At 55.5% G+C, this 19,513-nt stretch overlaps 1 protein-coding gene across 5 annotated transcripts in view; it reads left to right on the top strand.

Annotated features, from left to right (window-relative positions):
* The window catches only part of KCNAB2 (potassium voltage-gated channel subfamily A regulatory beta subunit 2), an 89,100-nt gene that overhangs the window by 58,998 nt on the left and 10,589 nt on the right, over nucleotides 1-19,513 (top strand). For all 5 annotated transcript variants that reach the window (XM_047791241.1, XM_047791242.1, XM_047791243.1 and 2 more), the window contains 7 exons: nucleotides 3,956-3,999; nucleotides 4,785-4,822; nucleotides 12,280-12,359; nucleotides 14,725-14,769; nucleotides 16,007-16,051; nucleotides 17,201-17,244; nucleotides 18,073-18,159. In XM_047791241.1, the coding sequence (XP_047647197.1) occupies nucleotides 3,956-3,999; nucleotides 4,785-4,822; nucleotides 12,280-12,359; nucleotides 14,725-14,769; nucleotides 16,007-16,051; nucleotides 17,201-17,244; nucleotides 18,073-18,159 (383 nt within the window). The remainder of the gene's footprint in view (nucleotides 1-3,955; nucleotides 4,000-4,784; nucleotides 4,823-12,279; nucleotides 12,360-14,724; nucleotides 14,770-16,006; nucleotides 16,052-17,200; nucleotides 17,245-18,072; nucleotides 18,160-19,513) is intronic.

Genomic DNA, 19,513 nt, shown 5'->3' on the forward strand with positions numbered 1-19,513 from the left:
AGGCCTTGAACAGCTATTTTAAAGGGATTTGTCATCATTGCCCAGGGTCTGAAGTGCGAGTTGAGGGGTGTGGCGCGTCCACCGGCTGCGTGATGGGCGTCGATGTCTTTCCTCCAGCGAAGGTTAGATCCCCGAGTCCCCGTTTTTCCAGACCACGGGAGAGACGTGAGGCAGATTAATCAAGACTCACATTATTGGGGCTTGGAGATTTAGCCAGCTAGTTTATCACGATGTCCAGTCTTAATTAGGGAGGAAAATCTGTAGGAAACAATTTTTCCTGTGTTGAAAGTTGCAAGTGGCAGCGTGTCGCCAGTCGCCGGCCCCGGTCCACGAGAGCCCCCCTCCCACCACCCCCACGGAGCTGCCGTATCTCTAAAGCTCCTATAGCCTGGAGATACCCTGTCCCTTCTCATTCCTTCTCCCCGGGCCTGGCAGCGGATGGCAGAACTAATACCATCATTTTAACAGGGAAACAACTTGAGCGGGGTAATTGCAGCATCGCGCAGTGTCCTAGTTTTGTGAAATGATTCCTGAGGGCGGTGGGTGGAGTGGCAGCTAAGCCACCAAACGCGCTGTGTCCCAGGAAACTCGGAGCCCCATCTGGTGGGCCAGGGGGCTTCAGCCACAGACACAGGAGGGCTCAGCCTCCTGTCAGGGTCTATGGGTAATGCTTTTCTTTTTCCTTCTTCTTTTTTTTTTTTGCTTGTTTTCTTTTTAGGGCCGCCCTTGCAGCATATGGAGGTTCCCAGGCTAGGGGTCTAATCGGAGCTACAGCTGCCAGCCTATGCCACAGCCACAGCAACACCGGATCTGAGCCACATCTGTGACCTACGCCATAGCTCACAGCAACGCCAGATCCTTAGCTCACTGAGCAAGGCTAGGAATCGAACCTGCAACCTCATGGTTCCCGGTCAGATTCGTTTCTGCTGCGCCACGACAGGAACGCCCTTGCATTTACGAAACACAAGCTAATCTGCTCAGCACGCACCATCTATTCAAGCACGATTTAAACTATGTAAGAAAAGTTTGGAAGAATGAGACCACTTGAATTTTCTCCACATTATGTTTTAAGTAAAAGAAGGTTTCATTTGCCCATGTATTTATTTGTTCAAGTTAAAGTACAGCTGATTTACAATGTGGTGCCAATTTCTGCTGTCCAGCAGAGACCCGGTCACACACACACACATGTTCTTTTTCTTGTACCATCTTCCATCAAGATCTACCCCGAGAGCCTGGACCTAGTTCCCTGTGCTGTGCAGCAGGACCTCGCTGCTTATCCATTCTACATGGAATAGTTTGCATCGACTAACCCCAAACGTACACATCATATTTTTAAATCTCTCATAGCAAGTCTGATGCTAAATCAAGAGCATTCTTTTTCCAGTTTTGTTTTTTTTAGAAACCATTGCCCCATAATACTGTATATGTTTAAGGTATAATATCATGATTTGATACGTGTGTCCATTATAAAATGATCTCCATGGAGTCCCCGTCGGGGCTCAGCAGAAACGAATCTGACTAGCATCCATGAGGACGTGGGTTCAATCCCTGGCCTCGCTCGGTGGGTGAAGGATCCGGCGTTGCCGGGAGCTGGGGTGTAGTTTGAAGATGCGGCTCGGATCTGGTGTTGCTGTGGCTGTGGTGGTCCCCTGATTGGACCCCTAGCCTGGGAACCTCCATATGCCACGTGTGCAGCCCTAAAAAAGACCAAAAAAAGTAAAAAGAAGAAAAGAAAATCATCACCATGATAACTGTAGTTAATTTAGTAACTTGTCACCTCATAGAGTTACGATGGCGCCCTTTCTAGTGTCACGAGCCTCAGTTGCTCTGCTTGGGACATGCAAAGCCGTGTGGGGCACTGGCGGGTTATTTCACTGACCACAGAGGAAAATAAACACGGGGAGACTTCTCTCCCCTTTTTAACACAGAAACATTTAAAACCTCTTGGTTTGTCCGTTGTCATCTCTCGTATAAGGGAAAGGCTGCCGTGCCCTGTCCTGTGCTGTGTCTCTTGGAAATGAAACACGTGCAGAGCCAGTGTCCTGGGAGCCCGCGCCTCAGGCACACGTGTTATCCCATCCCACCCGCGAGCCCATTCTACAGATGAGCCCCCGAGGCATCAGGCGGGGCTACCTGCCACGCCCGGGGGCACACGGCCAGGAGGGCTGAACCCGGGTGTGGTTTCAGTGACTAGTCCCTGCCCAGTCCCTCCTCTCCCTGAAAGAGAAACCAGCGGCTGTTACGTCCTCATTTAGGGAGAAGTCCCAGCACTCCTCGTAGGAACAGTGGGCCCCCGCTGGGCTGGTTTTAGTGGAAAATTTGACAAGAAGCCTGGGCAATGAGGTTCCTATTGTGGCTCAGAGGAACCCAACGTGGGCTCTGCCAGGTTCGATCCCTGGGCATGCTCAGGGGGTTAAGGATCTGGGCTGTAGGTCACAGACGTCACTCGGACCCATGTTGCTGTGGCTGTGGTGTAGGCCAGTAGCTGGAGCTCCAGGTGAACCCTAGACTGGGAACTTTCGCATGCGACTGGTACAGCGAAAGAAAGAAAGAAAGAAAGAGAGAGAGAGAGAGAGAGAGAGGGAGGGAGGGAAGGAAGGAAGAGAGAGAGAGAAAGAAGGAGAGAAGGAAAGAGAGAAAGAAAGAAAAGAAAGAAAGAAGGAAGGAAGGAAAGAAAGAAAGAAGGAAAGGGAAGACTGAGCAGTTTAAAACTACCTTTAATTCAGTGACAAAATGTCATCGAACTGTTTACAAGTTGATTATATCTGCGCCTCCGTCCCACCAATGACCACCTGTACTGGGGGGAAGGCCCAGGGGTCTTGCAACCAGGCAAACGGAGGCTGCAGAAGATCAGAGAGGGGCAGCCCCCCAGGGGGCAGGTGGGGTAGGAAAATGGAGGCCACAGCATCTGTAGAAGTTAGAACTGCCCCGGGGGCCCGAGGAGGAGGCTGGGGGTTTGGGGAAGGGGGCCAGGGGTCACCCACTGTGTCACTCACAGCTCTTTGGCCTCCCACTGCCCAGAAGGATACCACCCCCTCTTGGTTCCAGGGCCAGGATGGGGGCAGCGAGGTCTCCCAAGGGAGGTGGGCCCCATCCTGCCCCTTGTCACCCTCACCAGCGGAGCAGCTCCCATAAAGGGCCAAGGGTGGGGGCATGTCGCATGGTGGGGGCGTGTTAGAGTCCACTGCCTGGGCGGAATGTCAGCCCCTCTGGTCCGAGCCAGCCTGTGCAGGATGGACAGGCCAGGATGGTGGGCATCTCAATCCTCAGCAGGGCACTGCCAGCCTCCAGAACCTCAGGACAGCCCGTGGCCCTTTACCATGGACCCCCGATGCACCCCGGCTGGCAGGCGCCCCAGGGGGCCTGTGACACAGCTCTGGGCGGCCATGCAGCTATAGCTGCTGGGCCTGAGGGTGTCCGGCTGGGGGGCAGGCCTGCTGCGGGCACCGGCACCCCTCGGTGAAGCTCTGCTCACCCTCATTCCCACTGCAGAGGGACAGGGCCGAGGGCCGGGTGGCCCGGGTGACGGGGGACTGACTTCTCCACTCCGCAGACGGAAGGAATAACGATGAGCAAAGCCTCCGCCGTGACCCTAGAGATGGGGAAAGAGGCTCTTTTGAAGAGGGCGCCCCCTGGCCAGGCCCCCAAGGCCTAACTCAACCTTGTTTCTGCCCCTGAAACAAGACGGGGTCCGTTTCTTGTGTTCTCTCCGAGGGGGCCCTGGGGGACCTGCCCTGGTCACAGCATGGCCTGACCCAGCCACATGGCTGTGCCCTGATGTGTGGAGGGACAGTGGGCCCTTAACCCCCAGGGGGGCGAGCAGCAGGCCTCTCTCCAAAGAACCCCCCGTCTTCAGAGCCCCCAGAAGAGGTTGGGTGGGTGGTCTGGGGTGCTGGTCAGTTGTGGGGGTGTCCAGCCCTGGTCCCTGGGAACTCACGCCGTGTCTGTTTTCCAGGAACCTGGGCAAGTCCGGCCTGAGGGTCTCCTGCCTGGGGCTCGGTGAGTGTGGTGGCCCCTGGGTCCAGCGGCACCCAAGGAAGCAGGGGCTGCTGGAAGGCTGAAGGGACCACCCCTGGGGTCGGGGGAGGGAGCTGCACCCAGAGCCAGGATGGAGGGGGGCTCGGTCACCATGGTAACCAGGAGGCAGTAGGGGAGGGTCCTAGGAGAGGGAGGGGGACAGAGATACAGCCTGAGCAGGGGGGGGGTGTCAGGTACCAGGGCCCCCTGCCCGCGCAGCCCCCTGGCCAGCATCAGAAAGTCACGGGCGCCCCCACGTGCCAGCATCTTCTTTCCTCACGTGACAGAGCACATGACACAGTTCCTCATGAAGGGCAGTCGCATTTTGCCCTGTTTCTTCTTTTGCCAGATGTGAGCTTTGTTCCCAGAATACGCTGTCCCTCTGCCTCCACGGTGGGCATGTACACACACACACACACTGCCCAGCAAGCAGGGACGTGGCTGTCAGACCTGCGCATCTCAAGGAGACGGCCCTGGTCTCACTGCCTGCGGCGGTCCCTGGAATAGGAGCTGCCTCAGCTTGAGCCCCAGTGAGCACTTCAAAGCCCTGCGGTCAGCCGCCAGCTCTGGGCATTTGCTGTCCCTTTGGTTCAGTGGCCTCAAGCACAGGAGACTTGCCCTGAGGGCCAGGTGTCACCCACACCAAGCACAGGCTCACTGCAGAACAGAGCAGTGTGTGACCTGGGGCTGTTCCCCTGCACCCTGTAGCCTGGGGAGATGGGGCTCCCCAGAGCAGCTCTCTGACTTGCACCTGTGTCTCCTTGCAGGAACATGGGTGACCTTCGGAGGCCAGATCACGGACGAGGTAAGGTGGGGGTCCCGTTCTCCCAAATCCTAGGGCGGGCCGCCCACACCCAGGCACAGGGTAAAGTCCATGAAACGCACCAGGTAGTCTGCGCCCAGGGCAGCTGCGTGGCTCCCCGCTTTGTTTCTGCAGGGTGCCCTGGGGCCAACAGAAAGAGGGAGTCTTAGCAGCGGTGCTGACACCTGGGGCGTCCCCAAGCTGCTTAGAGTCGCCAAAACTCAGGTTCCTGATATAACACCCATTCCACAACTCGCAAAGAGAATTCAGGGAGTGCTCCCTTTCAAAACCTAAAGCCCAGTGCAGTTCTGCGCTGCTCCCACAGAGAGCGCCCCTGTAAATTTAACACTTCCATAAAGGGAGTTCCCGTTATGGCTCAGGGGGTTAAGAACCCCACATAGTATCTGTGAGGATGTGGATTCAACCCCTGGCCTCGCTCAGTGGATTAAGGATCTGGCGTTGCCGTGAGCCACAGCATAGCTCGAAGATGCAACTTGGATCCAACTTTACTGTGGCTGTGGGATAAGCCAGCCACTGCAGCTCCGATATGACCCCTAGCCCATATGCTGCAGGTGCAGCCATAAAAAGAAAAAAGAAAAAAAAAAAACCTTCGATAAATATCTGCGGCAGCCAGCACGCACAGTCTACACATTTTGCTGCAAGCTGAGGTCCGAGGAGAGCAACATCTGACCAAGCTCCTAGCTGCGCGTGCCCCCTCGCCATCCTTAATCCGACGCACTCGCTGGGGCTTCTCTCTGCCACAGGATGCAGCATGGCCCACATCTGTCCTGGACAGGACACTGACTCCCAGGCTGATGGGCCCCTCTGGGCACCGAGTGAATATCTTGGAAGCGAGAACAGTGGCATTTGCTCAGAGAGCTCCGAATGTCTGCACAAGAAGCCGCCTGCACGTCCGCCCTTCGTACCACGAAAAAGGCTGCATTTAAAAATTAATAAGCGAGTTCACGTGAGACATCGTAGCTGTGATTTCGGTTCCTTTTCAAAGGGAAAGCTTGGCTCCCCTCAAAATCTGGATGCCCTTCATTTGTGTTCTTGTTCCTCTTTCTTCTAGGACAGTGGCCGTGTAGAACTAATTGCCCTCGCTTTGAGGTTCTGGGTCTGCCCTATCTCAGGATTGAGACAGGTGTTTTTTGGGTGGCAGGGAGTCGTTTCGTCTTTAGCCGTAAGACTGGTTCCAAAAGCATTTAAAATAGAAGGGACTGTGTTACTGGGCTGTACGCCTGAAATTGACACAACATTGTAAATCAATTACACTGCATTTTTTTTTTTTTGGTTGGGGGGGTGGTGGCTGCACCCATGGCATGTGGAAGTTCCCAGGTCAGGGATCGAACCTGTGCCACAGCTGTAAGCCAAGCCACAGCAGTGACAACGCCAGATCTTTAGCCCAGTGAATCAGCAGGGAACTCCATACTTCCTTTTTTTAAAAAAAGAGAGTCATGAGTGAGTTCCCTGGTGGTATAGCAGGTTAAGGATCCAGCCTTGTCACTGCAGCAGCTTGAGTCACTGCTGTGCCGTGGGTTCACAGGGAATTTTCACATGCCACGGGCACAGCCAAAACAAACAAAAAAAAGATTCGTGAAAAAGAAAGGTCAGAGCCCCAGAGCCCACGTGGTTTACCCCCAATAGGCCGTGTCTGATTTGCCTGTGTCCCTTTCGATGTGCAAGAATTCTGGGGAGGATGTGACTTCGTTTCCAAATGGCATTAGCTACGCTGCATGCGATGTCCTTGAGGGAAAGACATAGAGAAGTGGCCAGATCGTCACTATCCAATTAGGTGACTTTTTCTCCAGCAGACCCATCGCACCCAAAGAGTATTGATTAATGATCCCGTGGCAGCCACAGCTGGCTCCTGCCTTCTCCATCAGAGACATAGTGACGTGCATGAAGATACTGGAAGTCGTTTCCAGATGACACCAAGCTGGGAGGATAGCGGCTACGATAGAAGACAGATTCAGGCTTCTAAAAAGCCCTGGCAGACGACGATGATGGAGCCAAGGGACAAGCAGAATTTTCCCATGGAATCCTACAGTTAGTGTCCCAGAAAATCAAGACCTCGAGTCTGAGGAGCCACAGTTCAGATGAAGAATGCCCAGACTGGGTTCTCTAGCTGCCTGGCCTGGGCCAGCAGGGTTGGCACCACAAAGAAGCAAGGACCATCCTGGGCTGCAGAGAAACAAGGGTGCTGCCCAAACCCAGAGCAGCCCCTGGCCCATTGGGCACCCTGGATGAGTGACTCCGCCTAGAACACGTGATCCTGCTAAGTTCATGGCCAAAGGCAGGTGTCTAGTGTGGCACGGGCTCCAGAAACAGAGTCCTGTTTTTAGAGTTACCTCCTGTATGCAAGACACTGTGCCCGGACGCCAGGGTGACATGGAAACAGGGAATGAGAAATTTGTTATGGCAGCGTGTTGTGCCACGGCAGGACTCCGAATATGTCCGTTAAGTGATGGCCCCGGGGCCAAATCTGGTCCCTGGCCTGGTTTATCTTTTTTTCTTTCTTCTTAAAAATAAGAAACATAAAATTTGCCATTTTAACCATTTTTCTTATGCTTCAAATAAGTATAACATACGGAGTTCACATTGTGGCTCAGTGGGTTAAGAACCCATGAGGATGTGGGTTCAATCCCTGGCCTCGCTCAGGGGGTTAAGAGTCTGCTGTTGCCGCAAGCTGGGGCATAGGTCGCAGAGGCAGCTTGGATCCGGCGTTGCTGTGGCCATGGTGTAGACTGGCAGCTGCAGCTCTGTTATGACCCCTGGCCTGGGAACTTGCATTTGCCTTGGGTGTGGCCATAAAATGAAAAATAAAATAAGCATAACATAAAATGTACCATGTTAACCAATTCTTTCAATATATAGTTCAGTGCCATTAAGTATCTTAACTTGGCTGTGCAACCATTACCACCGCCTATTTCCAGAATTTTCCATCACCCCAAACAGAAACTCTGTACCCATGAAGCAATAACTCCCCAGCCCCTGGCAACCTCTGATCAGTCTCTGCGTCTGTGAATTCTGCAGCCCAGTTTTTGTAAATAAAGCTTTATTGACAGGCAGCCACGCCAGTTTGTTTACATATTGTAAGCGGGCCGAGTTGAGTAGTTGCCGCAGAGACCACCTGGCCCACAAAGCAGAAAATATTAACCTTTTAGCCCTTTACAGAAAAGTCCCCTGTCCTGTGGGGTCACAGCAGCATCTGTAAATCTCAGTGGGGCTGTCGTCCCACAGAGGGAGGCCCCGTGGGCTGGGCTGGGCTGGGACACAGGAAGCAGACGGTGTTGGTAAACCTCAGGTCACATGGCCAAGTAGCAGCGCTGCCCTGGACAGACTCAGATTTCCAAACTCAAGTTCAACGCCCTTTCTGTGACCTGGCACAGCTGTTCAGGTAGAAAACTCCCCCTCAGGGCACGTGTTCCAAGCAGCTTGGGCCATAAAAATTTAATAAGAATAGTGGCTAAGGACTCCACATTTATTATGGCCCTCAATCCTCCATCCGCCCTGGGAGCGAGGTGTTCTCATCCCATTCCGAGGATGCAGAGCCTGGGGGCTGAGCAGGTGCCGAGGTCACACCTGGAGAGTAATGGCCAGAGGATTTTAGTAGAGAGGGAAGTGGCCCTGATGTAGGTCTTAAAAGCCTCCGTCTGGCTGCTGCCAGTTGTGGGGAGGGCAGGGACACTTGTCAGATTGTTACATGTGCCCATATACCCTGGAGATCTGTTTAAAATGCAGATTCCGATGTGGCAAGTCTGGGGCGGAACCTGGGCTTCTGCATTTCTGATGCTGCTGTTGCTGATGCATGGACGGCCCTTTGCCTGGGGTGGGGAGGGACACGAACAGAAGCAAAGAGAGTTAGGGGGCTACCCCAAAAACCTCTCCGGAGGGACGCTGCAGCCGGGACCAGGTGGACCAGGTGGGCAGGAGCGGTCAGGTACCGAATCCGTTTGCAGGGGGAGCTGACAGGATCGGCCGGAGGTTCAATGGTGGATTGAGAGAAAGATGAGTACAGGATGCCCAGGTGTTTGACCTGAGCACGGGATGGGCAAGACCGCAGGTACAGCCGCCCCTCCTCAGCACACACCAGCCCCGCTGCCTGCAGCGCCCCCTCCGCCAGCCTCCTCCCCTGCCTGCCGGACAAACTCCTAACCACCCTTCAAAACCCAGCCCTGTAAATTCTGAAACACGCTATAACATGGATGAAGCTTGAGGAGGGAGCTGGGGGAGGGAGAACGGGGAGTGAGTGTTTGATGAGGACAGAATTTCAGTTTGGGAAGATGACAGAGGTCTGGAAATGGACAGTGGTGATGGTTGTACAGTGAGGGAAATGGATTTAATACCACTGAACTGTACACTAAAAATGGTTAAAATGGTAAACTTTTACGTTGTATATATTTTACCGCAATTTTTAATTTTTTTTAAAAGAAAGGAACAGATGAGATCTCCATGCACTGATTTCCAGGATGTATTTTAAGTGAAAAAAGCAAAGTGCAGAGGAATACCTGTAGGGGAACCCTCCCTGTGAGCTTGATGGAACCAAAAGAAAACACGCTGTGTGTCTGAAATATGCAAATAAAAGCCCTGAGCCACCTGGCTCAGAACCCTCCCCAGGGGACACCATGCACATCTAACCGGCTGTGTAACCTTCAGCACACGGTGCTCTCTTGGCAGAGCCGGGGCAGCCGGTGGGGGGGACACATCCAGGAGAAGTCAAGACGGAGACCAGGATCTGCTGGGAGGGAGAATCGCCTCCTGTGCCTGGAGTCGGGAGACTGAGGAGCCCAGAGCAGCTGGGGAGCATGCGCGTGGATGCATTAGATACATTGTTACGCTTGAGCCACCAGAGGGAGGAGCGAGCCAGTCCTCCCCGCAGATGGATCCAAAAAACTTCTCCACCAATGGCCTTCAAAGCCAGGAACTTTCCTACTCGGATGACAGCAGCTGACTGATAGGGGTCAGCGTTGACATGCTCAGTATCTGAAAGCTTTGGGGTTCATTGCCAACATGTGAAAATCAGATTTTACCCCCCTCCCCAATATCCTGGATTTCTGGCTCCTCTTGAAATTCAAGGGATTTGTTTGCAGCCAGCTACCTTCCGCAGGCGGTGTTTGTGCCCGCGCCACCCACCAATCCCCATGGGGCACCAGCCTCCTTCTCCACACCCGCCTGGCCAGTGGAGTTTCTGTGTTAGGTTTGGAGGCAGCTCTGAGAAACTGCTCCTGCCTGGCTCCTTCCTGCGGTTTTTGAGGGTTGAGCATTATTCACTGTGCCCTGGGCTGGCCTGGGCGGCAGGCTTGGTGCTCTGAGCTGAGCTGCTGGAATTGGCTGGTGGGGAAGTTTGCATCTGCAACGCTCGGAGGGACACCTGCGCTGTGCGGAGGGCCAGCGGGGTTCGGGGGCTGCTTCTCCGCTACATCTTGGAGGGGGCTGTCCCTTGCAGGCAGGCTTCGTCACCGTGTCATCAAACCCCGTCTTCAAGGCACTGGAGGAGCTCGGGCCAAGGCCAGGGGGCTCCTGAGGCCAGCAGTCTCTCCATCTGCAAATGATAATCATACCACCCTCAGGCGGCTGCCGGGAAGACTTCAGTGGATACGGTGTCCCAGCGCATTCCAGCCACGGCTTTCAGAACGTGTTTATTCTGCCAAGATTTACTGCACTCCTGCTGCGGCTCTGCTAGTTTCCCAGCGCGGCTGCAAGAAAGTCCCACACACGGAGTGGATTAAAACAGCAGAAGTTTATGCTCTCACGGTTCCGAGGCCAGAAGTCCAAGATCAAGGTGCAGAGCCTCGCTCGCCCCAGAGCCCTGGAGAAGCGTCCCTTCCAGTCCTGTCTCCCGGCTCTGCCAGTGGCTGGCCCCGTTTGACGTTCCCTGGACTGTAGGCTCTTTACCTGAATCCCTGCCTCTGTCTTCACGTGGCCCCTTCCCTGTGTGTCCACCACTCGTATTGGGTGTAGGACTCACCCTAATGCAGGTTGACCCCATCTTACCTAATTACAGAACCGGCACCCTGCATCTCAGGACCAAGTAAAATGTAGGTTCTGCTTCCTCGAGGCAGAAAGAATTCAGGGAGACGCGGAGCAACCGGGAAAGGAAAGCGTTTCTTCACACAGGATGCTTGTGAGCAACACAAGCAGGCGGGGAGGGAGTACCCCACCCTGAGAACTTGGGAGGGCTACAGTTTTATAACCAGAGAAAGAATGGGGAGGGAGAGAAAACCACCTTATTCCTCATTCTTCTTTTTGTTTTTTTTAAGGGCCCGGCATATGGCAGTTCCCAGGCTAGGGGTCAAATTGGAGCTCCAGCTGCCGGCCTATACACCACAGTCACAGCGACACAAGATCCGAGCCCCGTTTGCAACCTCCATCACAGCTCGCTGGATCCTCAACCCACGGAGCGAGGCCAGGGATCGAACCCACGTCCTCATGGATACTAGTTGGGTTCATTTCTGCTGAACCACAAGGGGAACTCCCTCATTCTTGAGTAGACATCAAGCTTCCACCATCAGCCTCTGCTCCACGTCAGGCAGGGAGTTTTCTTGGCCCTATGAAGTCAGACTGGGACTGTCATGGCGCAAAGGAAATGAGCAAAAAGACGGTGATATATATTAAATATGATCAGTCATCTCAGCTTTCAGTTTAATGTCACCCTCCCCTATATTTTTGTTTTTAGTGTGCTCAGAGAAGCATCTAGGAATCATTAACCTACCAATTTATGGGCAGGACGTGGGTCTCATTCCACCATAATGCTTGATTGTTTGGGGGCATGTCTCATGCTTCTGTTGTGTGGTTTTATGATAAGCAAGCCTGCTTCCTGCTGCCCTGAGGGATCATTAACTTACAGGGTCTCCCATACTTTTTTCCTGTTTACAATCCCCTAGAGGGATAACCTGTTTAATCACCTACTTTGTCTCACTACTCTGTCCCCATCAATTACGTCTGCCCCCAAAAAACCAAAACAAACAACAAAAAAACCATTGCTAGGAGTTCCCTGGTGGTCCCGTAGGTTAAGGATCTGGCGTCGTCCCTGCTGTGGTGTGGGTTCAGTCCCTGGCCCTGGAGCATCTATATGCCATGGGTGTGGCCAAAAAACAATTTTTAAAAAATCACCAAATAAATTCACATTCTGAGATTCTGGGGGACGTGATTCAACCCAGTACAGACACTCAGCCCCATGATGATCCAACAGGTGGGGTCCCTGCTCACAAGAAATTCACGATCCAGAGGCTCTTCCTTCACGCATTCTTCTTTCTTCTCTCGGGTCTGTGACTGAGCTGCTTGCGGGCCGGCCCTCTGGCAGGAGAGGACTCGGGGTGTCCGAGGACGGGGACGGGGCCCTCGAAGAGCCTCCCCATGCCTCCAGGTTGTGCTCCGGAGCCCCCGCACCGCACCCCCCACCCCCAGGCCTGGCAAGACAGTGCCACCTGCAAGCAGCCCTGGTTGTCTCATTCCAGATGGCAGAGCAGCTAATGACCTTGGCCTACGACAACGGCATCAACCTCTTCGATACCGCAGAGGTCTACGCTGCGGGCAAGTACGTGCCTTCTTTTGCGGCGAAGGGGGGCGGAGAAAGCGGTGCAGGTCCCGGCTTTCCCGGGAAGAGCCCCTGGGGGCCCCGTTCCCAAGAGGGTTTGTGGCTCCCACTCCGCCTGCTTCTCTGAACTCTAAATGCTCGAGGAGGGTTGTTTTCCCAGAGTCACAAAGTCCTTGGATCCTGGTCACTTGTCCGAGCAGTGAGATGACCACGGTCCCACCGGTGCCAAAGATGCCAAGCTGGGCAGGAGCCCTGATTAAGCCGCAGTCCGGGCTCTCCTGCCGCGCCCGCCACCTGCAGCCAGCCCCGCAAGTGTGACATTTTCACATCTTAATGGCACCATTCGGGCTTCAGGAAAGGCAGGGCCTCTCAGCGGCTGGGGAGACGGGGTCTGCCGAGCCGAGCGCTGTAGGAAGCACTTCCCATCTTGGCAGTGAACTTTCCTTCTCAATTATGTAAAAGCCCTCTTCAGCCAAGGCTGCTGGCTTGGGTTTTAAAGGCTGGCTGTAATCAAATCATCCACTCCCTTGCATCGGGTTTCCAAAAGTCAGCTTTTGTTTGTGAAATCATTTGTTGGCTCACTCTTCATCCTCCCTCCCGCCCCCTCCTGCCTGGAGCGAGCCAAGTTCCCATCAGCAGGCTGCTCAGCCTGGCCCGCTGCACATTGTGGCCACGGGGCCAGCACCTGCCTTGCAGACGCTGGGTTGTTACCTGCAGCCCGAGATAGGGCCCAGAGCACCGAGAATCAGGACCCCAGCCGGGCCTCCGCTCAAGTCCTGGCTCAGGGTCTGAGGATCCGACAGCCCCAGGGGCCTCTGGTGGGACCCCCAGGTCTCCCCCAGCCCCCATCAGCAGCCCTCTGTCCCTCCCAGTGCCACAGCGCTCCTCCCCACCTCTTTAAACTGGCAGCTGCTTTCCATCAGCGAAACCCTTTCCAAACAGATGAGCTAAGCCAAGGGGTCAGAGGTGGAAAAGCCCGCTACAGATGCCAAGCCCAGAGGCGCCCCCCATCCCGAGTACCCCGGCCTGTTCCCTGGCCTTGCGCCTGCCTCGGTTTTGCTGCCCACAAGAGCGTGCGGGAGGCCGCCCCACAAAGCCTCCTCCAGCTCCAGATGGCCCGGCCCCTGTGACCGGCCCTGGCGCACCCCACTGCCCCCATCAAGGCCGCCAGGCTCTGTGCCCCATCCTCTCTTCCCCCAGCTTAACCGGACCCCAGGGCTGGCATGCCAGGGCCCTCTTGCTAACCAGAGTGCCAAGCACAAATCTTACCGAGTCCCCTTGCTCGTGCGGATGCTAATTTTGGCCCTTCCCAGAAAGCTGTGGGATATCTGTGCCCCTGTGGGACAAATGCCAGCCTTACCAAATTCACGGCCATGAGACTTCACAGCCAAAAGCAACAGGCTTTGATGAAATCACTGTCCACAGCTCCTGTAACCTCCAGACCAAGGTCTGCCCCCCTCTCCCTCCTCTCCTGATAGTTTGTCCCACCCCATGAGGAAGACGAGGAGGAGGCCCAGAGCTGGGTGAATTTCTCTGCATCTTGACCATAAATGAAGAGCATTCCGAATGCATGCTAAACAGCTTGCAAATTAGAGCCCATTATTTCTGAGTGGATGACTCAGCCGTGTTATAATTGGAATGTAGCGCCGGGTATGGAGCCTTCTCCCGTCTGTTGTTTTTGCTCAGAAACATTTTGCTACAAGCAGAAAGTTCTTAAAAGTTAATCCAGCACTGCCGTGCCAAGCGAGGCTGGAACGGTCCACACACGACCCTGGCGGGCCCCGGTTTGGTGCAGGGCAGGACAGACCGTGGTCAGCATGGTGGTATCTGTCTCACTATTGTTCAAGAAACAAGCAAGAAACAAGGGGGACACACACACACACACACACACTCTGCTAGGAATTCAGCCCCGAGTCCCTGTTGATTGTCTCTGCAAACAGAGGATGCACTAGATGAATAATTTATCTTTTAAAAAGCATATGCTGGTCTGGAAACTTCACCCACGTAACGTTGCCACACATTTGCCCTGGTGAATTTCCAAGGGGCCAGGGGAACGGCCTGCTGCCTCTGGTCTGGCTGAGCAGGATGGCACTCCTTCCTTTCTGGGACACGTGCCTGCCTTGGTGGGGCACCTGCGCCCCCTTGCCACCCTTGCGGCCACCTTTGTGGGTCATAAGCCAGCTGCTCCCAGGCGCTCTCCTCTCCCTGGAATGAGCTGGCCCAGGCAAGGCTAGCATTGATAGTCTGGCTCTCTAGGCTCAGTGGCATTTTCACAGAGGGGATGGAGTGGCTGCGTGTCACCGTGGGGCAGGGTGTGATGTTTCTCTTCCGCTGTAATGAAATCCCCATGTCCCGTTTCCCGCAGGGCTGAGGTGGTTCTAGGAAACATCATCAAGAAGAAGGGATGGAGGTAATTCCTGGGCTCGTCCCGTGGTCTGTCCCGGACACTCGCACACGGAAGAGGACGGGGCGGGGGGGAGGCACAGGGGTCTGGGGTCGGGGCGGGCGGGGAGGCGTGCGGGGCCCGGGCCCAGGCTTGGCCAACACTGGTTTGGATCCCGAGGCTGGGCCTTCCTGTTTTCCAGCGGAGGGCAGAGCTGGCCTTGTCACCGGTGTGGCCAGCCAGTCTTTCTAAGGCCTGGCGGTCCCGGAACTTTTCTTGCTGGGAAGGGGAGGGTGTCCTAGAAGGGAGGTAGCCCATGCTTCCTCCTGGGACTGAGGGTCACACTGTGGGCTCTGTCATTAGAGGGAGCCCCCTGTGTTAGCGAGTCCCCAGTTACGTCTCAGGTGAGCACATGAGGCGGTGCTTAGGTCATCCTTCCTGCTTGGAGGTGACACTGCCGGCTACGGAGCTCCTGGCCTTGGGAGCTGTTTCCTGAGCGATCCTCCCCCGACCCTTCCATGGGACGGAAGCACAGGGACACTGTCACCCCCGCTTGTGGGAACGGTCAAGGTCAAATGTGGCCCGGCAGGGCTATCCTTACCCCTGGCACCAGTCCCTCCAGGACAGTCACAGGTGTTAGCGTTGCCTCGTGTGGGTTTGTAGCCGGAGACCTAAATCCATGCCCTTCCCTCGGGCTTTCAGCCACCTGAACCCAGACTCCCAGGGGTGCCATCAGGCCTGCCTCTGGGTCTGTACCCCCCCCCCAGGCCCCTCCCTCGGTGGCCCCCAGGCTGCCCTCCAAAGTGTCCCATCACAGCTCTCCTGCAACACAGCCTCAGCCTGGAGGGGAAGAGCCAGGCTGTGTGGCCCCTCCATCCTCACCAGCGCCATCCACCCGCCCTGCAGCCCCTTGACCTCCTTCTAATGCCCTGAGCCGTGCCCCCACCCCCCCACCCCCACCCCGCTGTGTGCCTCCTCCTCTGGGCTCCAGTCACGCTAGACTCCATCTCCAGGCTCCATCTCCGTCAGGCCCCGCTGCCCAGCCTGCGGCTACCTGGTTAGTTCATTGCATCACGTAGTTGGTTACGTCTGTGGGTTGTCTCCTGGCTCCAGGGGGAGCCCCAGGACCCTCCCCGTCGAGGAGTCTGGTTTCACACTCTTGCTCCCAGAGGAGAAGGGCTTAGGACCCCAGCGTTAGAGCCGACAGGAGGGTGGGGCAAGGGAGGGCCGCGCCCCTCACACGCCTCCTTCTCTCTTTCCACAGGCGATCCAGCCTTGTCATCACCACCAAGGTCTTCTGGGGAGGAAAGTAGGTGCAGCCGGCAGGCAGTGCCCTGGGGGCGGGGGTTAGAGTCTGCGGACACCCCTGATTTAGGAGGCCCCTGAGGCGTGTGGGGATTGTTATGCTGAAGACTGCAAGGGATGGGGGCCTGGACCAGCCAGCCTCAGGAGCCTTGTAGAGGACAGAACTAGACAGCTCAGTTTCCTGTCCCCTGGGGCCTGACATTTGTGCAGCCAGGTCCCTGCTGAGGGGCACCACGTTCCAGAAAAGCAGCTTTGGCTGAGCTGCCTTCTGCTAAAACCTTGTTTAATTTTTTTTTTCTTCCTTTTTGTTTTTGGATGCCCGGCCAGGGGTCAGATGCAAGCCGCACGCCACACTTGCGGATGGCAGCAACACTGGATCCTTTAACCCACTGTGCCGAGCCAGGGGAAAACCCGTGTCTTGGTGCTACAGAGACGCCACCAATCCTGTTGCACCACAGCCAAACCTTGTTTAATTTTACTTTTTTTTTGCTTTTTTTTTTTTTTTTTTGCTTTTTAGGACCACATGTGCAGCATATGGAAGTTCCCAGGCTAGGGGTCAAGTCGAAGCTGCATCTGCTGGCCTACACCACAGCCACAGCAACATAGGATCAAAGCCACATCTTCAACCTACACCACAGCTCACAGCAACACCGGATCCTTAACCCACTGAGCGAGGCCAGGGATCGAACCCACAACGTCATGGTTCCTAGTCAGATTCGTTTCCGCTGTGCCACAAGGGGAACTCCTGGTTCATTTTTAATTTTTAAAAAACACAAGTCAGGAGTTCCCTGGTGGCCTAGCGTTGTCACTGCTGTGGCTCAGGTTAGATCCCTAGCTGGGAAACTTCTGCATGCCACAGCTGTGGCCAAAAGAAACAACGGGGTGGGGGGGATACCAAGCCAGAGAGAAAGATTGAACAAGAGAGGCCTCCATCCCCCATGGCCACCCCACCTCCCCAGCATGCCAGGGAAGCAGCGCGGCTCCACCAGGCCTTCTCCGTGAGCAAACCCTCCCAGTCTCTTGGTTTTATCCCCGACGTGGAGTGAGACTGCAGGTGGTGTGCGCTGACCTGCTTTTGTCCCAGCCTTGCGTCCTAACCCTTTTCCCCCAAACCGCGTTTGCAACATCACGCACCTTGTTGCCTCTTTTGCAGAGCAGAGACCGAGAGGGGCCTTTCCCGGAAGCACATCATAGAAGGTAAGGGGGGCCCTGGCTCCACACAGCCCCCGAAACCCGCACCCTCCTCCCGTGGATGCCAAAGCGGAGGAACCAGGTTGCCCTGCCCCCGCCAATGCTGTAGACTCAGGGCCTGACGACACCTCGTGCCCTGGTTCACCCAGGCTCACGCGGGGTGATGGGAGGGAGGGGGCGGGGTGGGGTGGGCTGGTCCCTCGTCACCCTGGAAAGACACGGACAGGCCTGGGTTTCAACCCAAGCTGGGCGCTGTGCCCACTGGGTGACCTTGAGCGAGAGTCTGTGGCAGTGTCTGTAAAATGGGGGTGGTAAGAGTGCCCCCCCTCTGGGGTTACTGGAAATACAGACAAACCCTGCAGAAGCCGGGACGGCCCACTTACCCTGATTTTTGTCATCTCCGTGCCTTTCCTCCCCATATCCATTTTCATCAAGGAAACAGCGTCGCTCCATTAAAAATCAAACAATTAAGGGGGCTTGCTGCCCCCCCACCTGGCACTTCTGAGTTGGGAACCGCTGCCAAGCACCTGTGGGCTTCGGGCACCACTGGCCTTTGAAGCTCCAGATGGTGCATGTGGCTTTCCTCCCACTCACCCCCCAGGCCACTCTAAGAGGGGTCCCCCCCATTCAGACAGGACATTTGGCTCTGGGGAGTACCCGCTTCTTCTCTCGTGGCTCTTCTCCACCTCGGTGGCACGTGCCCACACGTGTGCCCCGCCGTCCACAGCCCCCATGCCAGGGGCCTTACGTCTTGCTCCCTGAGCCACACGCACAGGTGAGGACCCCAAAATGTCTGTGAAGATGGTCACGGCCCCTCCCGCCTCCTCCCCCCAGGTCTGAAAGCCTCCCTGGAGCGGCTGCAGTTGGAGTATGTGGACGTGGTGTTCGCCAACCGCCCGGACCCCAACACGCCCATGGAAGGTATGTTCTCCCGGGAGGCCTCCGCCGGCCCAAGCATCACTGTACAACGCACAGTAGGTGCTGAACCTGAGGGTCCAGGGGCTGTGGGGCGGGGATGGGGAATTGAGGGGTGGGGGGAGGCTTCCTGGGGTTGGGAGGGAGAGAGGCCTGAGCCCAGCCTCTGGTCATCCCCTCAGGTGAGTCTGGTCCTTGCTCTGGGTCCCCGCCCCCTCCTGGGTTCAAGCTGCCTGCCGTGTGAGCTAAACAAAGTCACATGAATGACTTTGCAACCCCTGCCTTCTTTTTGGTTCTTTTCAATCACGTTCCAGGTTCCCCTGGAAGGCTTCCAGGGCCTTTTGCTCTGGGGAATAAATAGCTACTTCAAGGAAAAAGCAAACAAAAAAACACGCAATGCTTTGAAAATCAGTTTTGGTTTCTTGGGCGCTTCTGTATTCTTTGACTCCTGCACTCTCAGGCCTGCCCATCTCCGGCTTCCTGCTCTGAGCATCTTCTCATTTGCGTTCTGCTGCTTCTGGGCCTTGGAAATTCAGTGGTGTTCAAGTTACCTTTTCCTTCATTTATTTATGTATATGATATATGTACACATGTATATGTACATATAATGCACCTGTGTGTGTGTATGTGTGCAAGTGTGCACGCGCGCGTGTGTGGGCTTTTTTTTTTAATCACAAGAGTATTCAGCAGGAAGTGGTTTACGCCTCTGCCCCATCCCCTCTGTCGGACGTCACCCCTCCGCGTTCCCGCAGCTGTGAACTCTGGTTTCTTTCGATCTTTCTTTTACCACCAGGGGATCCATTTAGTTCGTCCAAGTCAAGGACATTCATCATAGAAGGTACACAGTACCCTCGGCCTGACCGTTGACCTCTGTGTCCAGAGCTGCATTTTATGAGACAGTGTTTTGTTTACAGATTCTCTCCCCACCACCCCCGTGACAAACTTCTCCATAAAATGCACAGAGGAGAAATCAGGGCCCAGTGGGGAACACCTTGCAAGTGAAGAAAAGCAAATCCGCGTGGAGCCGCCCCTCCCCCGCCCCCTCCCAGTCCATGCTGTCACCTCATTCCTCCGCCCTCCCGTGCATGCACCCCCTCCTGCCCGCCTTGCATTGCCACGATCCGTGATCCAAGGGGGCCTCTGTCTGCAGGGGCTTTGTCTTAACTCGGGGATGCCTGTGATCAGCGCCTGAAACCTTGACCCCCAGATAGTCTGGGAGGGGGCTGGGGAGACCAGGTTCCCCCAGGAGCGACCACCTCGGGGACCCCAGAACACTGGCCCCCAGTAGGTTTTAACTTCTCCGTGGTCCCCAGTTTGCTAAGTTCCCTCCTCAAACCGAGAGCAAACACACCAGCATCCG

The sequence above is a fragment of the Phacochoerus africanus genome, chromosome 8 (genome assembly GCF_016906955.1).
Source record: "Phacochoerus africanus isolate WHEZ1 chromosome 8, ROS_Pafr_v1, whole genome shotgun sequence".
NCBI lineage: Eukaryota > Metazoa > Chordata > Mammalia > Artiodactyla > Suidae > Phacochoerus > Phacochoerus africanus.